The sequence below is a fragment of the Malurus melanocephalus genome, unplaced genomic scaffold, assembly GCF_030028575.1.
Source record: "Malurus melanocephalus ecotype Western Australia unplaced genomic scaffold, MMel_1.1 scaffold_914, whole genome shotgun sequence".
In the NCBI taxonomy this organism is placed as follows: domain Eukaryota; kingdom Metazoa; phylum Chordata; class Aves; order Passeriformes; family Maluridae; genus Malurus; species Malurus melanocephalus.
In genome coordinates, this window is record NW_026624146.1 from 18,573 (window position 1) to 44,140 (window position 25,568).

The 25,568-nt window shown below is 35.6% G+C and overlaps 1 protein-coding gene across 1 annotated transcript in view; it reads left to right on the top strand.

Moving 5' to 3' along the window:
- LOC130585548 (syntaxin-binding protein 5-like) overlaps positions 1–25,568 on the top strand; it is a gene marked incomplete at its 5' end in the record, with an annotated part of 54,416 nt that overhangs the window by 16,038 nt on the left and 12,810 nt on the right. The window contains 2 exons of the mRNA XM_057386098.1: positions 988–1,053; positions 18,649–18,819. Of these exons, the coding sequence (XP_057242081.1) occupies positions 988–1,053; positions 18,649–18,819 (237 nt within the window). The remainder of the gene's footprint in view (positions 1–987; positions 1,054–18,648; positions 18,820–25,568) is intronic.

A 25,568-nucleotide genomic window follows, 5' to 3' on the forward strand; every position in this document is an offset into this window, starting at 1 on the left:
CAGACTAAATCAATACTGCTGCTTCTCTGAAGGGCTCTCAGCATTATTCTTGTGCTCCTGCATCTTCATTAGTGGTAGGAGCTTGTTTTGTAATACTTGCAGGGCTCTGGCTTCTTTTAGCAGTTCAAAAATAATTGTAATAAAGTCATCAGTACCTACATTAAGATTTCACTGATGTTAATACCAAGAGAGCAGCACTGGTGCCTGAGTGCAGCAGAATTGTTCAAAACAAGAATGTATATGAATACCTTCCCCTCAATATCAAAAAATTGAAATTTGATAATTTGAAAATTTGAAATTGTACATTCAAATTGTGCCAAAGATGGGTCTTGGTTTGTTCACAGGAACAAGCTCAGGTTTTTGCAGTATAGAGTAGGTTTGTTTTCCTTGGTGCTGCCTTCCTCACAAATATTTATAAACCATATATAAAGTATCTTGTCAAAAAATTCTGTGTGATACTCAGCCAGCATTAGCAATACTTCTGTGTCCTTTAAAATGACCTATCTTGTGTGAATTCATATGAAAGTTCTCATATTTCACAGTAATGGTAATTTTATACTTTTCCTCCCCTCTTTTAAGATTTCCTCCCTACATTATGCAGCAGTTGAAAGCAGAGTTGTTTCCACATCAGTTTGACAGGGATGAATGAGTTTGAGTCATATCACAGGCTTTTAAATTTTAAACTCTACTTACTTGTTTTCTTTTGTTAGGTACAGTCACTCTTTTCTATCCCAAGACACTCGGAAAAAAAAAAATCTGAGTTAACAAGAGGTGTGATTTCTTTTTTAATTTTTTTTTTTTTAAACCAAGCCTAAATTGCTGCAGTGACAGCCTGATAACTGCACTTATCTGAAATAGATTATTTCCCTCTCATTTCACACCATTCCTTTCTCCAAATTGACTTGAAAGTGCAGAATCTCATCAACCAAGAAAGTTGAAGCATGCCCTGTTAGATTGTAACTTAACTCTTTAACTCCATTTTTTCAGGCCTGACTGAACTCAGTGACAGTCCAGTTTCCCTGGAGCTWGAACGTTGCAAGTCTCCCACTTCAGGTAAAGGTGATTGGCTTCTCTTCCTGCAATCTGTATAAGCCATTCATGTCATGTGTCACTGTGTTTCATTAATCCCTAACAAGTGCATAGTGCCAAAGAGAAGAAATTACTGGAAAAGTGCTTAAATTACACAGCACAATAAAATCCTAAGTCTAAGGAAAACTTAAATGTACATGGTGCATCTTGAAGTGAGCAGTGTGAAAATATTTGAAGCAGCAGGATCATGCAGGTATATTCCTATAACCTATAAAAAGCTTGTTTCTCTGTTCTCTCAATTTTTTTTACAGTAGGGAGTTCTTATAATTATATATATATTATGCATATGTGTATATGGAGAARTTATTTGAAAAACAGCAATATGGAGATGGTAAATTTGAACCATTAGAACCCACCATTAAAAGTTATGTAATTTAAAATGAAAGCAGAACCTCAGATAAAAATATTTGCTTATGAGCCAACTGTGACCTGGCAGGGAAATCTTGGCCACAAAAATTATTTATAAATGTTTCCCATTTTACCCATAYTCCTTTAGAAGGTGGAATTAATCTCATTCCTAAAGACTTTTACTGCAAGTGCCTKGTCTGATTGATCTTTTTAATGTAAGTTCCCAGTCTTGAACGTCATTACTAAGAGCTTTTTTCTAGTAGCTGACTTTTAAATGTTAAGAAAAATAAGGAGGTGTAGCTGTGATGCATTCACTTTGCTTGTGGGATGCATATCATACTTCATTTCCTTGTAGTTTGGTAAGTATGATAGATATTTTTCCCCCTTAGTTATGGTAACAAACTCCCACAAGTATGCTATTCAAATTCTCTGTTATTGTTTCACATATTTTATGTCATAATAACAGGATGCATTAATCTTGAATGGAGGCCACTAATTAGTAATTTATTAAAAGCTGAAATTAATAAACATACCAAGAGCTAAAATAAAACAGCTGCTTTGAAATATGCATTTCCTTGTACTATTTGCAACCCAAAATCTGTAGACAGGGGAATATCAAAATGAAATAGGCTATAATAATATTGGTATAAAACTGGGAGTTCAAAATCTTGAGTAGGGACTCAGAAACTCATGATATAGGCTTTAAAATAAAACATTTGAGAGCTCAGTTATAATTAGATTATTTATTGTGTGGCTCACTGGGATTCAACTTTTCACTTTTCAGAAATGAGCTTTSCTTGTCTTTTCACTGAAAGCTAAGAGATGACTGACTTGGTAACCATATGTGCATATTCTGAATTTTATAATGATGAGTGTCTCCTATAGCACTTTACTTTTTCTGCAGTGAACTTCAATTTTTCATTCTGCTAGTGCTCAAAAATAGCTCTCTTAGATAAATCTAAGATAATTTGCTCCAAAATTTATTCTGCTTTTTTCTGTTTTGGAGATATTCAGCAGGGAAAACATAGCATATTTATGGGTGTTTCCTATTTTAGCACTTTCATGTTGTTTTCCAAGCTATATTTATATTTTTAAAATGTGGAATCAGGTGCASTTTTGTAGGAAGTAACTATTATTAGACCTGCTTTTTAAACCAAGACCTTTCTTCTACTGTGACTGGTATCAATTACTTTTATAAATTAATGCAAAATTTAATTAATATTGCTTCTGTAAAATGGGGCAGAATCCAACCTAATSAGCTGGGATAAGTGACCTCAGAACTGCACCCTGCAAAACTTGGGAGTGGGACTAATTTTGTGCTCACCAGCACAGCCTTACACCTACACCAGCCTTCTCACTGACTAATGTTTCTTGCTCATAGAGCACAGCCACAAATTAGGGATTTGTCAGGCAGGATCCTTCTCCTTCCAGTCTTTGTAGTGTTTAAAGCTACAGCACACAAATTCCACAGTGGAAGTGTTCTGTGTTCCATAAAAACCCCGGGATCTTTATGTTTGTAAAACCAGTGACCACATTCCTCAGCTGAACAAATAAAATTTGATCCTTYAGAAATTTAGCAACAACAGAAAGAGCATTTTGAGTGTTGGGGGAGGCAATTTAAGTTGGTACCCAGTGGAGGAGGATCTGCTGGGTGTTACTGCATGAGACTGCAAAGACAGAGGGAGTGGAGTTTGATTTGTAGCAATCCATTCTGATTGGAGCACATCAACATCAGTTCTTCACCCAGCAGGGAAGTTCATGTCAGGAATTGGCTCTGAGTGTGCTCAGCACACACACAAAGTGCAAAATGCCAGAGGACACGAGTCCAGATGGCAAACACTGATGGCACACTGGTGAGCATCTTCATCCTTAGCTCCAGGGGGGAGAGATTTAAAAAACAACATTGCTGTGCTCACCTGGGTACTTTGAGACTCCCAAAAAAATGCCCAGGAAGAATCCTTATGGCACACTAACTGCCAGAGTAGACACGAGTGGTTTTACATCTAAAACAGCCATTAGTAACTGAGTCAGATTTCTGTTCCAGTCAAGCCATAAGAACAGTGTTGGTGAAGGCTTCTTGGAGAACTTGAAAATATCTCCTGCCTCCTCATTTCTTGAACCTTGCTTAGACTACCTGAATTATCTCTGTTTCKATGAAAAATTCATTTTGCCTGTAATATCCTACTGCTTGTCAATGTTTTAACCTCTGACTAAGCCTAGGTCAACTCAGTAATTCAGYTTTGTTGTTTCTCTTTTCCCTGCCTCAAAGCAGAATTAGGTATTTGTGTGTTCTATCATTGATATTGAGCACTGAGCAAGAGGCTCAGRGCTGAAGATGACTCTTTATTTCACATGCAGGGCTGGTACATAAATCAGTACAAATCCTAGTTTTTTATTAAGTARTATTTAACTTGTTTCACAAGACTGTCTTCTCAGATGTTCTTCTTGTACTATTTACTAAAACATGACTTTGTAGATGATGAAATTGAAAAATCAGATTCCTGTTCTGAACACTGTTCAGAATAGAACATAAAATTAAACAATTTGATTAAAACTTTTCTGAAATGCACAGTGCCACACAGAGGGTACAACAAGTGAAGAAATACCTACCTTGCTTTTTAAGAGTGGTAGGCAGAGGAGGGGAATAATCTTCMTTAACCACTGGTATCTTGTTTAATTAAGCTAGTATTTAATTACTATAGTGATGTATTTCCATTGCTATAAAGGAGAAGAAGTTAATAAAGTAATTTGAATGATTCTGCTTATTTTTGAATAACTGAGAGGCAACAATTTCCATTGTAAATGTATTCTGGATGTAATATATGTGGAATAACACTGGTAAAAATTGTGGAACAAAAGAACAGTACTGCAGCAAGGCATGCCATGTAATTTGGTATTTGGTGGCTTARTGCCAAAAGCCTCAGAATATCTTTTTCTTATTCCTGCATGCCATGTTCTTTCAAACTGCATTTTCATTTTTGTTTGTTGGGTTGGGGTTCAGAAGGGCTTTGTACTTTCATTCTGCAGTGGCACACGAGAGCTCAGTAGCTCTAAARCWCTCATCATTTAAGTGGTGCTATATCAAATGCTTGAATTAACTACTGTGTAATATTATTACAGAATTGTACCCATTGCAGTAAATTTTGCCTTTATTTTTATCATTTCATTAAGTAAACTTACCCAGGGGCTCTTAGGAATATCATATATGATATATATAATTATCTATATGATATATATATAATTATCTATGTCCAATATTGTTTAAACATTTATATGGAGCTTCATATTGAAGTGTATAGATGGGAATACCCTGTGAGCACAGGAAAATACAGCTTTGAGAGGTCATTTGTTGTGTGAGGTGAAGTTGGACTGTTTAGACTTCTTTCAAAGACCAGAAGGAAAGAATTTCTTCAGTCTTTGTATAGGAGAGTGACTTCTCAAATGTTTGTTCTAAAATGAAAATGGATTTCTGGTTTTTTTTTCATAAGAAATCATCTTCATATTGGGGGCTTGCATCCAAAATGCTTTGAAGCATAGAGAAGGCTGTGTAAAATTTTCCACCATTGATTCCCATGGGTTTTGGGACAGGTCCCTAATGGCAAGATTACAAGTTTTTATACGTGCTGTGATTTCCAAGTGGTGCTATCCTGATTCATTTCATTGCTTAAATCTGCTGGGATTAGCCAAACTCCCACTTTCCATGTGAAGGGTTACTTAAATAACTTTCTTTCAATAAGCATATTATTAAGTTTTTTAACAGTCATTTTCTTTTTTTTACTTTTGGGTAACTTCAGGTAGCTGAAAAGATTTTACTCCATTTGAAAATTGTATTCTGGAAAATAAGAAAGTAAACATTTCAAAACATTTTGTGTGTCTGTAAAACATTTATTTATGGGTTGTGCCTTTGTGTTTTGCTTGAAAGACTGATAGGAGTGTTGTCAGGTCAGAAAACCTGTGTGCTCAGCTTAGCTGGCTGCTAGACTGTTCCTGGGARCTCTTTCTCATCCCAAAGTTGAGTAATTTTAAAATCTTAACACTTTAAGCTCTTTAGGGTAGGGGCTCTCTTGCCTTATGCTGTAGCATCACAATTTCTGCTGGCTATCTCCAACAAATGATGGTAGAGACAACTGCTGTCCTCTCAAACCTTTAGACTMCATTCTCAAATTAAACTAGTTTTCAAAAGCTCTTGTTAAGACAGGCTTATGTGCATGATCTTCATTTATAATACATGTAAAGAGAGTAAAACATGCATGACTTAGGTCCTAAAAATACATTACATAAACTGATCAGAATGTGGATATTTTTAATAGTTAAAAAAAAGAAATTCATATGGACAGCTTTAATCACAGTAAAACAGGAAAGCAAACCAGTTATTTGTTTTTCTGTTGTTTTTACCCTCAAATATGTGTTGTGTTGACAGTGGTCTGTGCTGTGTCCCAGTGTGTCAGTGTCCAATATAAAATATAAACCARTRTAAAATTTGGAGTGGRAAATTGTAATATTCCTARTACTCTAAAAAGGTGAAAGAAGTGAAGAAGGYAGCTATARACCTGTAAAATTAATATTTATCACTAAAATAATGTGACAGCTGTGGCAGCTCCCAAACCAAGCCTGTGGATTCCAGAGGAGACAGAAAACCCAAATTTTGCATGTGCACAAGTAGCTGGGAGCTATTTCTTGTGGTTTGGACAAGTATCACAATTTAGGAGCAGCACAAGGCACACAACTCCTGCTGTACACAAACACCTTTAACCTGGAAATACAAGAGGTTAGACCACCAATTTTCAAAGCTCAACTCTTTGGCATTAAATACAGCTAGTTTATATAGCTCTGAAATACTCTTCTCTAAATCTTAGTCTGTTAGTAAAATGTCCTACAGTTTTTCTTATGAATTGCTTATCCTTTTTCCAGATGTTGTCCTTCCCTTTAAAAGATTATATCATGAGTGATGCTTCTTTATAGCAGAGCATTAATTTTCTGGAGCARTATCCTCCATTCACAATCTGAAAGAGTATTTGATCACTGCTTAGATAAATGCAATGGTTTTTTAAATGGTTTTTTAAATGTTTTTTTTTRTTCTGAAAATCAAACTTCTCTTTGTGTGAGCGACTAAAATGGATGTAGGTCGTTAATATTTGGAATCCAAATTAGAGAGTTTTGTGTAGTTGTGTTAGGGGTGTGTATTTTTGTTACATTTAGGTGCTGGCYTCTATTCAATTCTGCCACATTGCAGGCTTTGCAAAAGAATACAATAAAAAGGGTTTTTAGAGATTTTGTGGTTTAAAAGGGTAAGTGTCTATTCTGGGCATCCTTCTGACCTAAAAGCTTACTAAATACAAATTACAAAGAATTTGTTCCTTATATTCATATGTTCCTGTCACTCTGGTTCTTGTCATGTGGACTTTCTTTAGAAGTGTGTTAGTTAGCTGACAAGTATTTGATTGTTCCCTTCTAGTAACAGACATCATGGATAAGGGGTAAAAGCCAGAAAACCATGAGAAAAAAAATAATACAAAATTAAATAACCAAATTTGAAATTAAGTCTTCTGAATAATTAATAAAAGATTTCTTCAGGCATTCTTCGGGTAAATTTAATGCCATTTTGACTGCTACAAGACATGCTTCATTTCAGTTCTCTGGTGTTCATTGTTTGAAAATGTGCTCAYGTGTGAGGAAATGAAAACATTTTTGAACAGAAGCAAAATTACCCTTTTCTTGCATAATTGGAACACAACAAATAATTAAACCTTCACTCAATTGAGTGCAATATTTTGATGACTTGATAACACCACATTATGTCCTGAAGCTGCTGTATTTCGTTTCTGTGCAATCTGTCTTCYTTTCCATAATATTGCAACAATATGTTCTGTCTCCATAACCTGTACAATATTCCCTTTCTTTTTCCAATGGTATCTTGAGGTATGATGTCATCAGATCCCATCATTTCATTGCACCCTCTTATTAAATTGGTTTGCAGGTGTTTAAATATTTGTGATAAGCTGCATAGGCAGCATTTGCAATATTTGCCTTAATCTCATTTGTGGTTTCTTTTTTTTATCATTCCTGTCACCACAAGGTAAGATATTGCAGCACACAGCCAAAGCTGTGTAAAAACACCATTCACTCCTTGACAGCTGGAGTAATATTTTTATTTTTCCCAATGCTTCTTTATTCAGTTGCATTTATTTTGCTGAATGGTGTAAATGAAAATATTTAAACCATAATTCTGCCTTTATATGCTGATTAAAAGAGAAGTGCTACAAATTTGCAACATGGTTTTAACCAGAAGATGGCATGTTGTTTTCCCTCGCTCCTTTTTCTTTCTTACTTATTAACAACTGCCTTTCTCCTTTTTCTGTTGTTTCAGTTAAAGGATCAAGAAAGTTAAGTCTGCCAACAGATCTTAAGACTGATCTTGGTACGGTAGGCGAAAGCCAACAGCTTTAAACTTCCTTACATTCATTGGCAAAACATTTTACCAACTGATTCATGAGATAACACAATAACCTCAGAGGCTTTGTCTGAAAAGGCTTTCTAAAAACCACCTATTAACCCATACAGTTCTGTTGGCAGCATTTGCTTGTTTAATATTCATTTCTTCATGTAGACATATCTTGCCAGTCATTACACACCSTGTGTGTAATATTTATGAAATTTATGATTATGAAAAAGCTCCAGAAGTTTTTCCAGGCTGGTTGTTGGTGAACTCTGCCTGTAATTCCCAATGCATGCGCTGGTCTATTTTTTTTTTTTTTATTTGGTGTATGAATAGTGCCACAACAGTGATAAGAWAATTGAACATCTGTATTTTATGGTGTCTTTGAACATCTGAGAAAAGTCAGATCAAAAATCAGTCATTTGTCTTAGTCCTCTCCTTGAGACTTRCCCAAACAACTTTTAAATACATAGTTTGCTTAATCTTTTTTCTCAGTTCTCCTTTAATATTTCAGTGGAAGTGCATAGTGAGATTTCACCTCCAAAACAACAAAAACAAATTTCACCTCCAAAAACTTAAAATGAAAATTCTGTATCTTGAATAACCTAAAACTGTTTGGAGCAGCTCATGCAACGCCATATCCACATAAAGGATAATTGCTCCTGGTATTTGGGTTGGAATGTGTGGCTCACACAAAAAAAAAAACTTCTTATAATTATTCTTTAAATATTCTCAGTCTCAAGGAGTTCTTTCTGGTTTTGCTCTCCTGGGAAATTTCTCATGTAAGATGACTGAAAAAGCTGTGTAGCTATGTCTCATTACTTTTTTTAGGGATAAAAATTAAAGCTGGATCACATCCTTGCATAACAAAGCTGAGCTTAATTTCTGTCACTGGGAATCATGTGCAYCTATTAACCAATGTAGCATTTGTTCCCCAAGGCAAAAGTCAGGGATATAAATATGTCTTTCACATTATAAATGAGTGGGGAACTTGGAAAACTGTCAGCTTCTCCTGGTAAAGATTAGGTAAATAAATGTTGAAAATTCATTGGAAAATTCAATCCAGATTGTGCAGGTTTCAGTGTGCAAAGTGATTCAAATGAAAGAATTTACTCCATTTACAATGATGTTTGAGAAACTAGGAATGTAGGAATACACGTAAAAAAAATTTGGAGTGGAAAATTGTAATATTCCTAATACTCTAAAAAGGTGAAAGAAGTGAAGAAGGCAGCTGTAGTCCTGTAAAATTAATATTTATCACTAAAATATCTAAGATTAAGACATATTCTACAGATCAAACTTACTTTTGTTACTATTATTAAAAATGCATTGACTTGAAGGACTCATAGCATGAAATAGCTTTWAAATCCTGAAGCATAACACAAGAAAAAGATAAACTTAATGTACAAAAGACTTGATTTAGAGGTTTTAAAAAAAGAAAGAAACATTGTAACTAGAATTGGTGAGAGCTTTATTGTATGATAAAAAATGTTGAGAGAAGAAGCTGCCTTATCATCATGTAATCATGTTGGGAGTGGGACAATATTGTAAGCTTTGCCTAGAATATATTGACAAATTGCAGGCAGATTTGTATTTTAAAAACYCCAAACAAACACMAAAAAAAATCCCCAGAAAAACTCAAGGAGCAGGGTAAAAAGCTTCAAAAGTTAAGCAATCTCAACCTAAGAGCATAGGAAGCATGGTGATCCATTTAAAATATATGACATATGTAAGGAACTTAGAAAATTAATGGAATGCATAACCCTGCCTTTAGTTTTGATTTCAGAGTAGTCCTATTTCTCCCCTTCCTTTATTTGCTTGGAGTCATTATTTTTTTTAATAGTGTAGAACAAGCTAAATATGAGCTACAATAAGCCTAAGAAGGTCTAGTTCAACATCTTGCAGAAAGTGATGGAATATCACTAATTCTAAAATCTTCATGTGCAGTGGAAAGTGTGATAAATTGTCACTAAAGCATCCTGTTTGTTGTTGGTGCCCCAAAATCAGATGTCCTGTGCTCAGATTACCAAGAAGCTAAGGATGAAACATGTGGAAGCAGAATTCAGTATATAATGGGTAATCAATAGCAGAGGGATGTTTAGAAAAAAAAAAAAAAAAAAAAAAAGGGAACAGGGAAAAAAAATCCAAACTTTCAGGTCTCATGAATGAGTGTCTTAGAAGGGCAAATATTCCTGTTAATTATTGTAGCCATTAAAACTGTGCTGAATTATAGGTTGGGGAATGTCTCTCTCTCAGTAAAATGAGAGTTCCTGGAAAAGGTGATGCCTTCATTTCATTTCCTTCTGCTCCAAAAAGAGCTCTTAGAGATTATTTATCCACTCTTTGGCTGTTGCCTGACACTCTACCCATAGTCTGAATATTCAGGGGCTAACAATAGTTTTTGGCCCACACTTCCTGTGAAGATATTCAGGTCAYCACTTTGAAATGATAAAAAATTGTCCATGCATCCCATTGGCTGTGGCTCAGAGCTTTTTAGAGAGTTCTGATCCATCGCCCACTCTGAGCACTAATTGGGACATAAATTAGCATTTGGCAGCTTGMAGTTCTGCTCCCTTCTTATGATCTGGCTGGTGGAATGTCCTTGCATTCACTTTGAATTGTAAATAGTGGAGGTTAAGGAGAAGTTCAAGCTATTTCAGGTGGAGGTGTTGCCAGTACTGGAAATTGCTTGGGGAGTAGTTTGCTATGGTTTAGGGGAATAATGTGTGATCTGATGATTCAGGGTGTTCTTGTTAAACCTTGGCAGGATTTTCATGACCTGAAGGTACTTTGGGACTCCACTTTGACCTTTCTATAAAAAGTTGATCGAGTTGATCTCAGCTTCTTTTTATTTTTAAGCGGTGATTATTATCCATCCTTGCTGAAGCACTTATCACCTGTGGATGCTGTATTTCCCCACACAAGTGAGTGATGTGGCACATGTGGAGTGTTCTGAAACTTTTTGATAATTTTAGCTGCTGCAGGTCAAATTAAAACAATTCTTATTTGAKTTGGCCAGAAGGAAAACATGGCACTGCTGCTGCATAGACTGTACAGTTTATTTATTACCCTTCAGAGGCAATCCTGAATAATACTATATATTCTGAACCTGATAATGTTCCCCAAAGTCTTCTGAAAAGCTCATCTGCATTTCCTTGCAGTGTTTCACAGAAATGAATTATGGGCACAATCCTAATTTTGCTKAATCAAGTGAAGAGTCTGGGATTTATCCATGCACATAGAATTGCTTTTTTGTGATTTATCTAGCTTTGTTTCACCAGCCACTTCAAGCACCAGCTTGTGTTTTTCTTTTAGGAAATATTTCTGCTCATTTCTCTTAAAGCTTTCAAGGTTTYCAGCTGATCACAGACACAAGCCCTAACTAAAGGTGGGGGAGAATCAGTCACTGCTGACTTTTCTAGAATTACTATGAACAGATGGTTTGATTGTTAGGAATTATGCTATCACCTACACCTTATCAGTGAAAGAACAAAAGAAAATGCAAATATAAGTGGGCATCTTTTGTTTCTACTTGCTAAGCTGTGATCTTCAAAATTTTAGTGTATTTTCCTATGCTTTTTGCAGATACTTATAAGCAGTGAATGAGTTCTTTGCCAAGTAAAGTTAATGTCTTACACTTTATACAGCAGTGAAAAAACTAGAAAAAAATACCAAAAAGATTAATTTTTTCAGGGGTTTGAGAAACATATTCCAATGCAGAGGCCCAAAAAGTTTAATTCTGAAAGYTGGCTTCATAAAACATTGTAACTATCAGATGAAGGACCTGTGGTTATAGGTTTGTACTTCATTTTGTCCATTTTGTATGAGGTTTGTGGAATCTGTTTGATTTATGTATATGTAATAGAGTTATAATATGAAAATATCCACCATTTGATACCTTTGTACATTTGATATCAGTGTATTTTCATTGAGAGGGAAATGTCACTTTCTGGATGTTATAAAACAGTACCCAAATAAATGAAACCTCATTTSCATTTTAAGGATGAACAGTGGGGTTACAGCAGTTCTTGCTTTAATTTTTCCAATTATTTACAGCAGAAATTAGGCACTCAAAATTTTTTTTTCAGCTATTTCAGATCTTGAGGCTTGGATTTTAATATTCTGTAACGAGGACCCCACTAGACAAAAGTCTTTATGTGTTCTGCAGATCAGGTGTTTGATAGGCCCAGTTTCTTCCTTTATTAAGTAGGAGAATGTTTATGGTCAAACATTTTTAAAAGAGAACCTATATATCTAATGGATATAATAGCACTCTGCCAGTCAAAGTAACCAGAATTTTAAAAAAAGCTCATCAACAGGATAATTTAATTATTATAGCAGAAGATACATGTGTTTTTTAGGACACATGTCCTAATGTTTCCAGATGAAAAGAAAAAAAAAACACAACAAACTGATCTACCTGGGAATTTTACAAGAAAGTAGTTTAAAGGAAAGGTAAGTGTTTTAAACKATCCAAACTAAAAAGATTATAACTAATCCAGTTAAATGTCACAGTGGAAAGGCAGTGATGTTTCTTAAGTGAAATAAAACAAGCAGTAAAGATTTTCATACATTTAAGAGTTGGTAAAAACAAAATGAGAGGCAGCTGATGAGCTCCAGTGTAACAGATACTCACTGCTCCCAAATTCTTTGGTTTTACTTGAAGGAGGATCTTTTGACATTAGAATAAAAACAAAAAAAAAAAAAAGTAAGAACTCTAAATCACAAGTTGTCAGCAATAAAATTTTGTTTTACAGCATTAAACCAAGAATTAATTACTACTAGCTTGTTTATTTATTACAAGCATTAAAAGAAGAATGTTAATTGCTAGCCTGTTTATTTATTACAATAACCTGCTATGAAACCTGTCAAAAATCTATAATGCATAATGTTAACAAATTTGGRAAGAATTTTCTATAATTCTTTGATTGCTGTATGAGAATTATATGAAAGCTTAATTATACTGAATGCATTTTTGACCATGCCTGTGCCTTTTTTTACTGAGTATTTGCAAGCAGATTGTTTATGTGTGAGCATCTATTGGGCTGTGCTAGCTCAATTATTTCAGACATCTTTAACTCTATTTAAAAATAACAATTTTTGGAAAAATCAGGGAAACAAAAAAAAAATCTTTGGAAGAATCTGGTTAGAATAGACTGCAAACACATTTGTAGTAATTCTCWTATATTTTATTCCTTCATTTCGGATGGAAAGGTGTGGTTTTGTTTACAAACTCTTCAGCTTTTATGTGTAATGCTTTATTTTTGCCATATTCAAATTGAACAAATGTTTCAAGTTCAACTTCTTTGAAGGATTTTTCATTTTTAAAACCAAGTTTTTTCCACAATGACAACACAGGTGTGATGCTACACTCAGGGCTGCTCAGGACAAGTTGGTGATATCTGGGTGTTTTTGTGGTCCATCCACTCTGCTTCTGTTTTCTGTGTAGCTCTGGATTTATCACATTTCATGCTTGTCTTTCAAAATTCAGTCAAGTTTTCCATCTTGTATTTTGGTGTTTATTGCACAAAGCATAGCAACCATTTATGTTGGATTATTCTGTGCAGGCACTTTTTTGGTTCTGTGTATTTTTTTGAGACAGTCCATTAGTGTGGTGTTATATCATTACCAGAAATTCAGCAGAGGAATCTGGGGAGCAGATTTAGATCCATGTAGTCAAAAATTTTCCCAATATTCTGGGGGAGAAAAGCTAGATTTGTTTTTAGGTTTGCACTGCCAGATTTGGGCTTTTCAGACATATAATAATGTATTCTCCATGCTTTTCATTTGGACAGCATTTATTTCATCTTTTGATTTCATTTCTCATAATTTCAGGCAAAAAGAATGGTTTTAAAAGTGAATCTGTCAGTGATCTGMCAATGCACTTGATGTTTTCAACCACTTCACAGAACTCTGTTTCTCTGACAAATATATCTGTTCATTCTGCTTTCAAAAAAGAGGTGATTTTTACAATCAAGTATGTGATAAGATTTTGTTACCATAGGGAGGATACCATTATATTACAGAGGCAGTTTTTTACAATGTTATAGTGTTAATGTGGACCTCAATATGCTGCCAGGATGTCATTAGGGCTATGTAAGGGATTTTCTTTTAAGAATTTTAAGGAATTTGTTAAAATTTTGTGGTGTCAGTCTGTGTTTCTCACTAAAAAATGATCACATTATTGCATAAATTTTGGTTATTTTACATGCAAACTTGAGGCTGTTTTTGGGGTCATTTGTACAATTTTGAGACTTCCTTTATTCCTTAATTCATATTTTTGAATTAAGGAATAAAGGAAGGATAAGGAATTTTGAATTAAGGAATAAAGGAAATACATATCTCTTTGCTGTGTAAAAAAAAAATGTCAGTCACCACTATAATTATTACTCAAAATCTAATTTATTGATACAAAAATCCCCCAGTGGAAGCAGATGGATTTTTCTTCACTTTACCAGTAAAGATTGTATTCTTAACAATTGTTGAGAAGATTCTTTGGGATTTACTTTTCAAGTTCTTTCTGCTTCATATTAAAGCACCTCTGTGGTTCTCTTCTGGTTCTCTTGTATGCTCTTTTATTGATTACTTCCTTACAACTTCAGATGATATTATGCTTCTAATTATGGGTATTTATATTCTTTTGTCTCMTATTCTCTCAAATCAGTAGTAAGAAGGGTTCCAGCTTGTTTTTCTGTTTGAATTTATCCCTTTGTTAGAACTGAAAGAATTGGCTGCTCATATTCTTTGCTGATTTTTTGTGTAAGTGTAAAAAATTGCTAGGCAGTAACTGCAAATGAGTGTTTCTTCTTTTTTACTGACATTTTCACTACATTTGGTTTTAACAAGTGTTCATCTTTTCACTGGTAAATTGTTGGTTCCTTTTGCTTTTTTGCAGAGGACATCCAGCAGTTTTAAAGTTTTATGTTTGTRATCAGGCAGGTTGTGTAACATATACATGTTACTGTGTGTAAATTAAAATCAGCATATTTATATATATTATTTATATATAATATATATTTATRTATAACATTCTCCCTGAGCAATATGCCTCCAAAAAATCTGTCTTAATTTGAGGCTGCCCAGCAGGTTTTCAGTAAAACTGTCTCTCAGTAGTTTCATCAGGTTCACACTAATGTTTCTTCTTCAGTTCCTCTCAATCTCATCACCTCCTTGGTATTTTGTGTGACACTCTTGCCTTACACCCAGCACAGTTTTGTTTATTTTTTTTAGCAGTTTTTGGGGTGCACATGGCAGTGAACAGTACTCCTGTTTGGTAACAGAAACAGATAAAGCATTTTAAATTCATATGAAAAAGCATTTTTAATTCCATGGGGCCAGACAAACAGCCATGAACTGCACTGTAGAAGCAGCACATGGAGAACATTGCAGAATTTTATGTCCTGAACTTTTATTTTATATATATTAATACATCATGTATACAATGATTTACTGCTGCTTTATTAGACCAATAGAGTTAAAACAGCATTAAATGGACTCAAGGGGTAATTGCTTTTATGATTACTTCCAATGGCTTGYATGAGCCCTAAATCTTTAAATTAATGATCAGAATAGCTACAAACTGAGCCCTGGCCATTTAGGTCACCATCAAAAGGCTGCTCCTTTGGCACAGTGGTGTGGCTCCTACACAATTTGCAGACACTTCAAAGATAAGCTCGACTCAACCCCAATRCTCAGATAAATTGCATTAGTGTGGTCCTGTGTGAAGGGATCCAGGAGCACAGGATGATGGTGATTGAAAGGGTAGGATGGCAAATGCAGTGGTAGAAAAGAGAAGGGGTGTTTTGTGCAGTGTTTTCTTCTGCAAGAGCTCTTATTTGCCTCTTCCAGGAGAAGAGAGAGTTAGGAGCTGTTGCACTCTGTCAAAAGCACAGAGCTGTCTTTGCATTGATGCTTAAGTACCAAAARTAATGTCTTATATCAACTAATGCTCCGTTCCAGTTAATATTTCTGAGATAGAAAAGCCCCAGTGACCATGTGACAAAAGCAGTAATCCAGCAAAGACAAAAGTTAAAACGTTGTTTTTCCTTAAAAATCAAACAAAGCTGGAAAAAAGCTGGGTTTTTACAGCCTGGTCTATTGTGTTCTTTGGGGTGATTGGGATGCATCTGTCATGGCAAAGGAGAATCAGTGACTCAGGTCTCAGAGGGGTGGTAAATCACTGCAGTTATTCTGACAAAGGCTCAGAGCTTGAACATTCTCATTCTCCCTCAGAAAGTACACTGTGGAAAAGTAGTACATTCTTTTTCTTGTCACCTGCCTTGCACACTTCATCTTTTTTTTCAGACAATGCAGTAAGGAAGCTTTTCTTAAGCAGTACATAACTTTTCTTTTAAAATGGTTTGTAGCACTGAGCTTATAGCATAAAAAACGTGAGAAATTAATTTTTAAATATGCAGAATTTTCTCATCGATTTGGGTGATCTTTTTCTGCTGGATTTTTTGAGTTTCTCCACAAAAACTCTTGCAGTCATGTTTCCTGTAATTATCTTACTCCTTGTCCAATGTCTGTGTTTTTACTAAGGCTTGAAGACCTGCATTGCTTCTTGTATATATTTTAGGAAGTTATATCTAATCACAGCAACAGAACAGTGTTAAAATACAGAGAAGATTGTAGCTGATCACTAAAATCCCTCTTCTGCTCATTGTTATAGTACTCACAAACATTTCACCAACTTAAATACTTGAAGGGATATCCCTCCAGCTTCTAGAATGAAGTCTGATTGGGTTTTTCTGGTTTTTTTTTCCTGCCCAGGAACTGGCTTTGCTTATTCAGAAAGGCAATGTCAAAACAGCTACAATTTAGGAATTTAGGTGCCCAGATCCTAATGATTATTTAATGTGGGTCTTAGAAGGTAACTGAACCAAGGCAGCATAAAAAGGAAAAACACAGCAGCATTTCTCTTGAACTGTGGCATAGTGAGCASAGGGTTGGATGTATTTTGGCCATTCCATGCAATGCTCAGGGGAGAGGACTCACAAATGTTGTTGATGTTTCTGTGGAAAATGATTTTTTTTTCACTCTGTTATGTTCCTCACCACTTCCTAGGATTCCCCCTGGAGATAATTAGATATCATGCTGAAACACCTTCACACAAAGTGAATTTTGAAGAAAGCAAGCAGCTGGATGAGGATGTGTCTGTTGCTGAGGTTGAACAGTCAGCTTGTGTCCTTGAACAAAGCTCCCGATCTCAAAAGACTTTCTGCTGAAATATATGAATAGTTCCAGCAAATTTTGGAAAATTTCCTAACTAAAAATGGAATGAGTCATCCACATCGGTTTTATATCTGCTGTTAGCTCAGTTAATAGCCATGTATAAAGGAAAAATTATAAGAATCACAGAAGTTGTGTCTCCTACAGAGCTGTTTTGTTATGCAGTACAGATACTAAATTGCTTTCTAATCTATAATTCTGAACATTTTTTTCCAATTTTGTTCTTTAAGACTGAACTGTTTTCACATGGATAGGACATGACTTGTACATTTGAAGACTACATGTACTACACTACACACTGTATTTAGTATAGGACCTAAATATAGAGTGAATMTAGAAATAGCTTTTCATAATGTACAGTGGTGCTATCATGGCATGGTAACCAAGAAATAAATTTATCTTCATACAGGAACATTCATCTTTTCCTTGGATACAATACAAATTAGAGAGTTGAATGAATATGATACTTAAATAAGAATCTTAAAGAATAAGATAAATTCAGATAGAAGCAACCTGACACTTAAAATTAAGGCAGAAACTCCAGGWTTGTCCCTACTAATAGTATTGAGCTTTTACAGTTTTGAATAAAATACTCAGTGTGCTTGCATGAAACTGAACTTTGTTTTACTTATTACCTGCTGATCAAAAATTATTCAGTTATTCATACCTGGGTATGTATCCTTTCATATGCTGAAGGGAAACTGCATTCAGTTCTGTTCTTTTCATATTGTCTTGCCCATCATGAGAGGAAGAAAAATACCCCATGAATGTTTTACAGTCCAGTTCTAAACTCTGATGCAAGCCCTGATCAGTGGATGTTGTGGTTTAAAGATCTGACAAAGAGCAGAATGAACATAAGAGTTTGAAGCAGCCACRTTTTGTTTCCCACCCCATTAGGCAGCAACATGTGCTGTGCTGATTGACCATGGCCTCCAGCAGGGATCCAGGGACTTGGCCTCATTTCTGCAGATCTGTAGCAGACAAATCAATTGTTCAGCAGTCAGATTCCTTTGGAGTAAAATAAATCTATGTGCTATATAAAGAATAAATTACTTAACTGTAAAACTAGCCATAATATTGCTGTCTCAAATGGTGGCCTGTTATGTGCAGCTTTKAGGCAGGGAGGGAAGATGTCTGGCTCTGAATTCTATCCTGTAGTAAGTTATAWTTGCAGTTCTTACGAGAGCAAAAGGGAAAGAAAACGTTCAAATTGATTTGGTATCTCTTAGGAGACACAACATCAGGGGTGCCAGTGTTACYTGCAGTACCTTGCTGATTGCCTGTGTGCACAGGTCAGCAAAATGCTGTGGGAACTGCAGCTCTAAGAACATCTATCTTGGATTTTTTTCAAACTATATCTTAAAGACATGGTGAGTTACGTGATGTTTTTCCATACACGCAATGGGTTGGTAAAACAAATAAGGACTTATTCTCAGAAGATTTGATTTAACCCATTCTCCAAATATCAGAACATCCATCTCTCCTCCATCCTGAAATCYTGGGAGCTGACACTTCACCTGGCACTTGTTGCATTCGCTTTCCAGATCACGTCAATGGTCACTGTACAAGCCCAACATCGCAGAGCTGCAGTTCAGGCAAACGCCTTTCCAGTGCCGATGTGTCGAGAGCAAACCGCCGCGGGCCCGGCAGGCCCCCCTTCAGAAAAGCCCAGTCTGCAGCCTGCATGGAGATTTCTCTCCCAGTCACCACAGAAGGTGGGTGGCAATGACTGTTTTGCCAGATATTTGTGGATTTTTCACCGCGTGTGAAAGGGAATGAGTTCAGCAGGGGCTGAACTCGCGGTCATTGCCGCGAAATAACGCTTTAAATTATGATAGGAATCAGCAACATCATGACCCTTAATCCTCATCTTGTGAGGGGCATTTATATCCAAACCTACCCACCTGCATCACAGTTACAGCTGGAATCAGTATTCCCAATTTCACAATTGTTCATGAAGACATTCTATCACACAGGGTGTCTACCTTTGTATTTTTAAATGCAAATTGTTGCAAATAACTTCATGGTGAGATGATTTGATTTTTTAATCTTTATGGTAACAGGAAAGAGCACACTTTTTCCTCCACATTAATGATTGATTATGAATATAACATAACCCTTTCAACACAGCTCTATGTGCCACACGAACATGGTAAGTAACACTGTCATATAAAAGCTTCTGCTGGAAAAAATAACAATGCCACAGTAGGTTCTGTTGCTGTGTGTTTTTCTTTGTCCTATGTTGTAGCARACTCTCCTGGAATTCCTGTGTGCAGATACTGCTGCAGTATCAGCCAAGGCCACAGTATTACCTAATCCTTTTATGCTTCTTTTCTTCTTCCCTGCCATCATCCCAGAGTAAATAGGGTCACTGGCAGGCAGAATCCACTGACCCTTGGGTACAAAACATCCAGAAGMCAGTGATACTTCCCATGGCATGATTTCTGCATGCCTGTATCGTGACAGATTCACTTTATGTGACCCTTGRGTACAAAACATCCAKAAGCCAGTGATAYTTTCCATGGCATGATTTCTGCATGCCTGTATCATAACAGATTCACTTTATGTCATCCATCACAATTTATAAACCTCTCAAGTTTAATATAAAAGTGTATCTCTTTTAGAGATAATCATCTAACTTCCTTTCAGGCTCGGGAAGCAAAATAAATTAAGTGACATTAAAAAATCCCTATTTAAAAGTATCACTTAAATAGTACTAAAATGTTCAGTAAAGTCAGTGAAAAATGTGTTTCAAAAGCAAGCCAGACAATCTCCAGACTCATTTATAAATATCAGGATGTAACGTGATGGAGCATGGTTTGAGTTTGTCCTTGGGTGTGTGGATTTGGGTACAAGTCGCCTTTCAGCAATTCTGTTAACTCAAATAATTTTCTGATTTTCTGTATTCTCTCAGTGAAGCAAAGCTGCCTGTCCAGCTTGTCTAAACTGTGTTTCAGTTGGTGATATTCATCTTTTGAGTTCCAGCTCTGCTGCCTGATCTGCCTGGAATGACTGACATTCCACAGTTCTTCATGTATCTTGAATTTCTAGACACACTGTTTTGTCAAGTGGTTTGATATATCTCTAAAGGTTTTTCTGCTAAATAATATAGAAGGTGGTATGATCCTTGAAACATTCTTAGTTTGGGTGAGAGAGAAGGTAAAGGTTTGAGAAAAATATGCTGAGAATTAGAATTCTCTCTCTAATGTGAAACTGGCTTGGGTCAAAACCTTCTGGTTGAGCTGTTCCAAAATAAAATGAAAAAAATTCCTCTTTCTGCTATTGGCCACTTAGGAGCATATGCTGCAACAAACAATAGATGTATTCCCAAGAAATTATTTCCTTTATTTTTATATTCTCATGTGGTTGTGTCAAGATATGTATTTTATATAATTTCCTAAAAGATAGCATTTCAGTCTAGAATTTTGAAGGATTTTATCACTCTACCAGTTTGCTATCTCACTCCTCTTCAGGACTTCTTATACATTAAAAAAAAAAAAAATCCTTTATGTGGGGGTAAATGGTTCTTACCTTTTTTAAGCCTGTCTCCAAGGCACTGATAATATGTGGAGAGTTTTTTTATAATGCTTCTAGTTCCTGCTCTTTTGAACCTCTTCTATATGATTTGATTAAAAAGATAATCCATTTTGGTAAGTAATCATAAGATATRTATTAGAATAATAAATCAATCTTCTCCCCTCACACTGGATTTCAAAATCTACTTATTTAAATGTGACTTTCTGCTACAATAGGAACTGTATTGCCAGCATTTTTATCAAGTCTATTTTCAAGAAACAATAAATTCTTCTGACTTCATTCCAGTGAGCTGATTGTCAAGATTTTGCTGACTCTCACCTCTTTATTTGTGCAGAAGAATGCCTGATACAGACAAACATTTCTGAAAAATGTCTTTGCAATGATGAATCATAGGAAGGAAATGGAGGAGGGATGTCTTGTTTTCTGCTGGTTRAAATATTGCAAACTGCTCAGGTTTATACAAAGCTGATGTTTCTTCCACACTCATGGAAGAATTCAAAAGCCAAATAACAGTAGTAGAGGAGTGGTGGATCATTAAACCTAGATCCTGTTTCCCAGTATCCTCATCATCCTCTTTTATCCTTTTTGAAATGTTACATGTTGTCTCAGTATCTTCTGCTTTCATTAATGCAATACTTTCATGACTGGCATAAAAAATTCTGTAATGCCTCAATATTTTATGTCTAATTTTAGCAAGAAATTGGAACTTTGCAAATTCTTAATAGCATTTTATTATACATAAGGAAGAGATTTTTTTTGTGAGGGTGTAAAACACTGGAACAGGTTGTCCTCAGAGGTGGTGGATGCCCCATCCCTGAAAATATTCAAGGTCAGAGTGAACTTCTGCTGAGCTGTGGAAGCTTTCCATGATTATTGATGCTAAACAAACTTGTTTTCACAAAGTGGTGTATTTCTTGGAATAATATATTCATTTATTGTCATTGTAAAGAAACCCACAATTACAGGRAATTCCATTGCTGAGCTTCTAAAGTTTAAACTTCACATCCCTTTTGACCAGAAGTTTTTGAGACACCAGGAGTTACTAATTATATTTTTTTTAATAAGGCTTCCTTGCACAGCTTATAAATTACACTTTTTATTATCAAGTTAGCATTGTGCTCTTAAATATCAACAGTAATAAAAAAATGCACATGAATACAAATTAATCTTAGCCAARAAAATCCTTGCAGAGATTCTGATCCTTGATAACATTCTGTAGAATGGGAATATGTTTTGTCTCCAAGCTTAATGGATTTTTTTGAGGGCTGTAACCATTTGCAYTGCTCATGTTTCAGTCTGTTACTAGCACCCAATTTTTTTTTGCAGGTCCTCACAGAAACACTAAAACAGGGATTATATTTTTGTTTCACTTCTGGGGAAAATGTGTGACTTGACTGGTTTGCCTTTTGTCCTGTGGCACAGGTCCAAAATAGTCCACCTAAGCCTAAAAGCTCACATGGTAATTTTTAAACCTCCAGAGATCCCAATCTAATCAAGAATTGCAGTGTAGACCCCAAACGTGTGCTTCTTTTCTTCACAGGAAAACAAAACACGTGTTTCGGTTGAATTTTCAATTGCAATTTTAGATTAAAGAAAACACTGAATTAAAACTGTGGCATTATAGAATAAAAATAAAATTGCCATGGTTGTGGAGCTGGTGGGTACATGGATGTGTGCAAAAATGCACGTGCTGGCACAAATCTCTCCTTGCTTTGTGTGTTAGAACTATGAGAAGTCTTTCAGATTTGTTGGTTGTTAGGGTTTTTTTTTTGGTTTTTGTTTTTTTTTTTTTTTTTTTTTCAAAACACTGCTTTTTTAAGCTAGTTTGCATTCTCCAAAGGTTTTTCTCTGGCTTGTGCTGGCTGACTCTGCCATTTTTTCCTCCATACAGAAATCCTCAATACTGAAATTCTGCAGTCCTGTGTCCACATATGGTTCCTCCATCATGCATCGTGGGAAGAAAGTAAAGGCAGAGTGGGGTTTTTCCTTTGAATTGCTGTCTTTAGAAATTTATTTTCTTCTAGCAGCAATTTAAAAAAAAAAAACTAAATTTTTGTTACTATTTTTATTCCTCATTATGTAGTTTTTAATTATAGCCTAATCACCTTTTTCTAGAAAGGGCGTGTACATCTTGGTGTTACAAAATTGCCTCTGAGCAAGGAATCCTAGCAAGGTTTTGCTGTGCAAAAACACAAAATTACAAACACAAAAAACACAAAAAATTACAAACCTTGTAATTTTCTAGGAATGCTACGAACAAAGACTTTGAGTTTGCTTTGGTTTTCCTTTAAAACAATTCAATTTCAGCACTTAGGTTTTGGATTGACTCTTTTGGTTTTGTGTAGTTAAAATTTGATACAGAGCACTTGAATTGAAATGTCACTTTGAGCTGGCAAAAAAAAAAAAAACCCACTCAATTATTTAGTTATTATTTTTTAATAATTTTATCAAAATTCTATGGCAAGAACAACACAATTTCCATTTTAGCTGATCCAGTATATTTTTATACTTGAAGTTTTTCTTTTGTGTCTGTATATGCATAGAATGACTACGGTTGTTTGGGGATAAGTTGTTCCTCATTTGCATGATTTTGTCCAATTTGTTTTGGAAAATGCACAGTATTTGGTATGCACTAGGTAATTTAAACTTATTTTATTCATCAAAAGTATTTGTGAAAATCATCATTACTAAAAAAGCCATATAGGTWGCCTGTTTGAGAATTACAGATCTTTTTCTCCTGGTGGATTTTGGTTTTGGTGCTGAATTTTTGGAGGCTTTTGGGTTGTTTTCATATTTAGAAAATTTTACAATAATTTTCTATGTATTTATGGCAGCCTGTTACTTTGGTCTGTTGTTTCTATAACAAGATCTCCAAAGTCTTTGGATTGATCTGTACCTTTTTCAATATTAAAATTTTGTGAAGCCATAGAGAAGGGCTGACACTTGCTCTTGTAAGTGGTGTGGTGTAGTTGGAGTCTTGAACCATGATATTGAGTCATTATTTTAGAAAAAAAATCACTGCCTGAGGAAGCAGACTCACCTGGTGTGGTGCTGAGCACTGCAGTGTTTGCTGTTTAATTTATATAAAATTTATATCATTTTTTCCTTGTTAGCTGCAACTGTGCTGTTCAGCTGTSTCCAGCAGTGCTGTATCCTTAACACATTGGATTTTTTTTGACTGGATGAGTAAATGTGACCATGAGGTTTCCTTCCCATGTGGCAAAGTGGGGGTAGAAGAGGGAGGTTTCTGTTTTTATCACTGCCTTTTTTTTTTTTTTTTCTTGGGTGAAGCTCCCATGTGGATGGGGGGTAAATAATGATGGCCTAGAAGGTGGTTGGTGTCATTTTTAATGTTGTGCTTCCTGGGCCTCCAAAGAATCAGAGAAAGAACCTGGTTGCTTGATCTGGAAAAACATTGGGGGAAAAAAGCACAAAATTATTCAAATGGCAGGGTGCTAGAATGAGGAAGGGAATAGTCAGCTGTCTGTGTCTCTTGAGGAAAGGACAGGACATAAATTATTAAGCCTGACTTAAGGCAGACAGTTGGGGATTCATTCTGATCACAAGGGTAGTTAACTGCAGAAATGAATTCTCTGAGGAGGTTATTGCTTCTCTGGCAGRTTTTCAGAACAGCTCTTGTTCTCCAGCACATTCCCTTTGCTGGTACTCTCYGTGTTGAGGAATGGATAATTTCTGSTAAAGTTCCTTGCTTTTTAATGTATTTATTTCTCAGGGAGGAGATTATAGCGTTGGTTCTTCTTGTGCATCATTTCAGTTTTGATACATTTGAAGTTATTTTGCCACCAGTGTCATTGGTAAGAATTGTTTAACTTAGAGGCACTATTTTAAACCAGTCCCCACTCACTGTTTAGCTTGTTACCATATTTCTTGTCTGTGCAATGAAGCAGATTAAAATCTTTCAGAGACGACTTGTTCTATATCCAGAAATCGTTTCTTACCGCAGAAAGCTTTAYTCAAATTTTAAAAAGGAACTATTCAGAAGCTGAAATTATTTTTTCTATATTTAAGAAAATAACAGCACTTCTGATCTCATGGGCATTGTAAATTCAAAGATTTCTGAAAAGCAAATTTTGCATGGCTGTAATAAAAGGTGGCAGCAAAAAAAAAGCAAATATTGCAAGGAAGGATATTCTAGTGTCTTCTATAAGGTTTTCATATACCTTTAAAAATATTCCATTTGGACACTGAGCTATAAGATCCATATTCTTGGGGAGTGTAATTGTTTCCAGAAGTGACTTGTCTGTAGTGTTAAGGTCTGTTTCAGTTATGGTGGAGGTGAGTGGTGTGTGCTTGTTTACTTAGGTAAAATAAAAACCTTCTGCTTCCTTTTAGAAAGGAGATCTAGGGGTCTTTTAAAGGTGAGCAAGGATCAAAGCCCTTGCAGATGCACCAGAAATAATTGCAACTGGTCCTGGGAGTACAGGGACAATTCAGTCCACCTGCCTCAATCCACCTCTGTAGGATGAGGTGTGAGAGTGCTTCTGAGAGCAGATGTCTTGAGCAAATGGCTGGGGCCTGCTGCTTGCCCAGGAATTCTGCTGGAGGACATGCACAAGGAGTAGATTATTATGGTGTCGTGGTTTGAATGAATTCAATGGGAGCAAAACATAAGCAGATGATAGGAATACAATACTCAGCTAACCTAGGACATTTGGCAAGAGGGASTTCAGTTTCTAGATCCTACCAATGGGGTTCAAGTTCCTCAGAACACAGTAGGGTTTTGTATTAGGTCCACAGTAAATAGATAAATGAGAACAGAAGTGTCAGAAACCTTAGGCTGACCTCTGAGCTGAGTGTCATAACCCTCAGGGGCTCAGCTCCCAGGGGAGACATGAAGAATGCTGTTCCTCTTTATACCTCCATGGATGGATGGATGGATGGATGGATGGATGGATGGATGGATGGA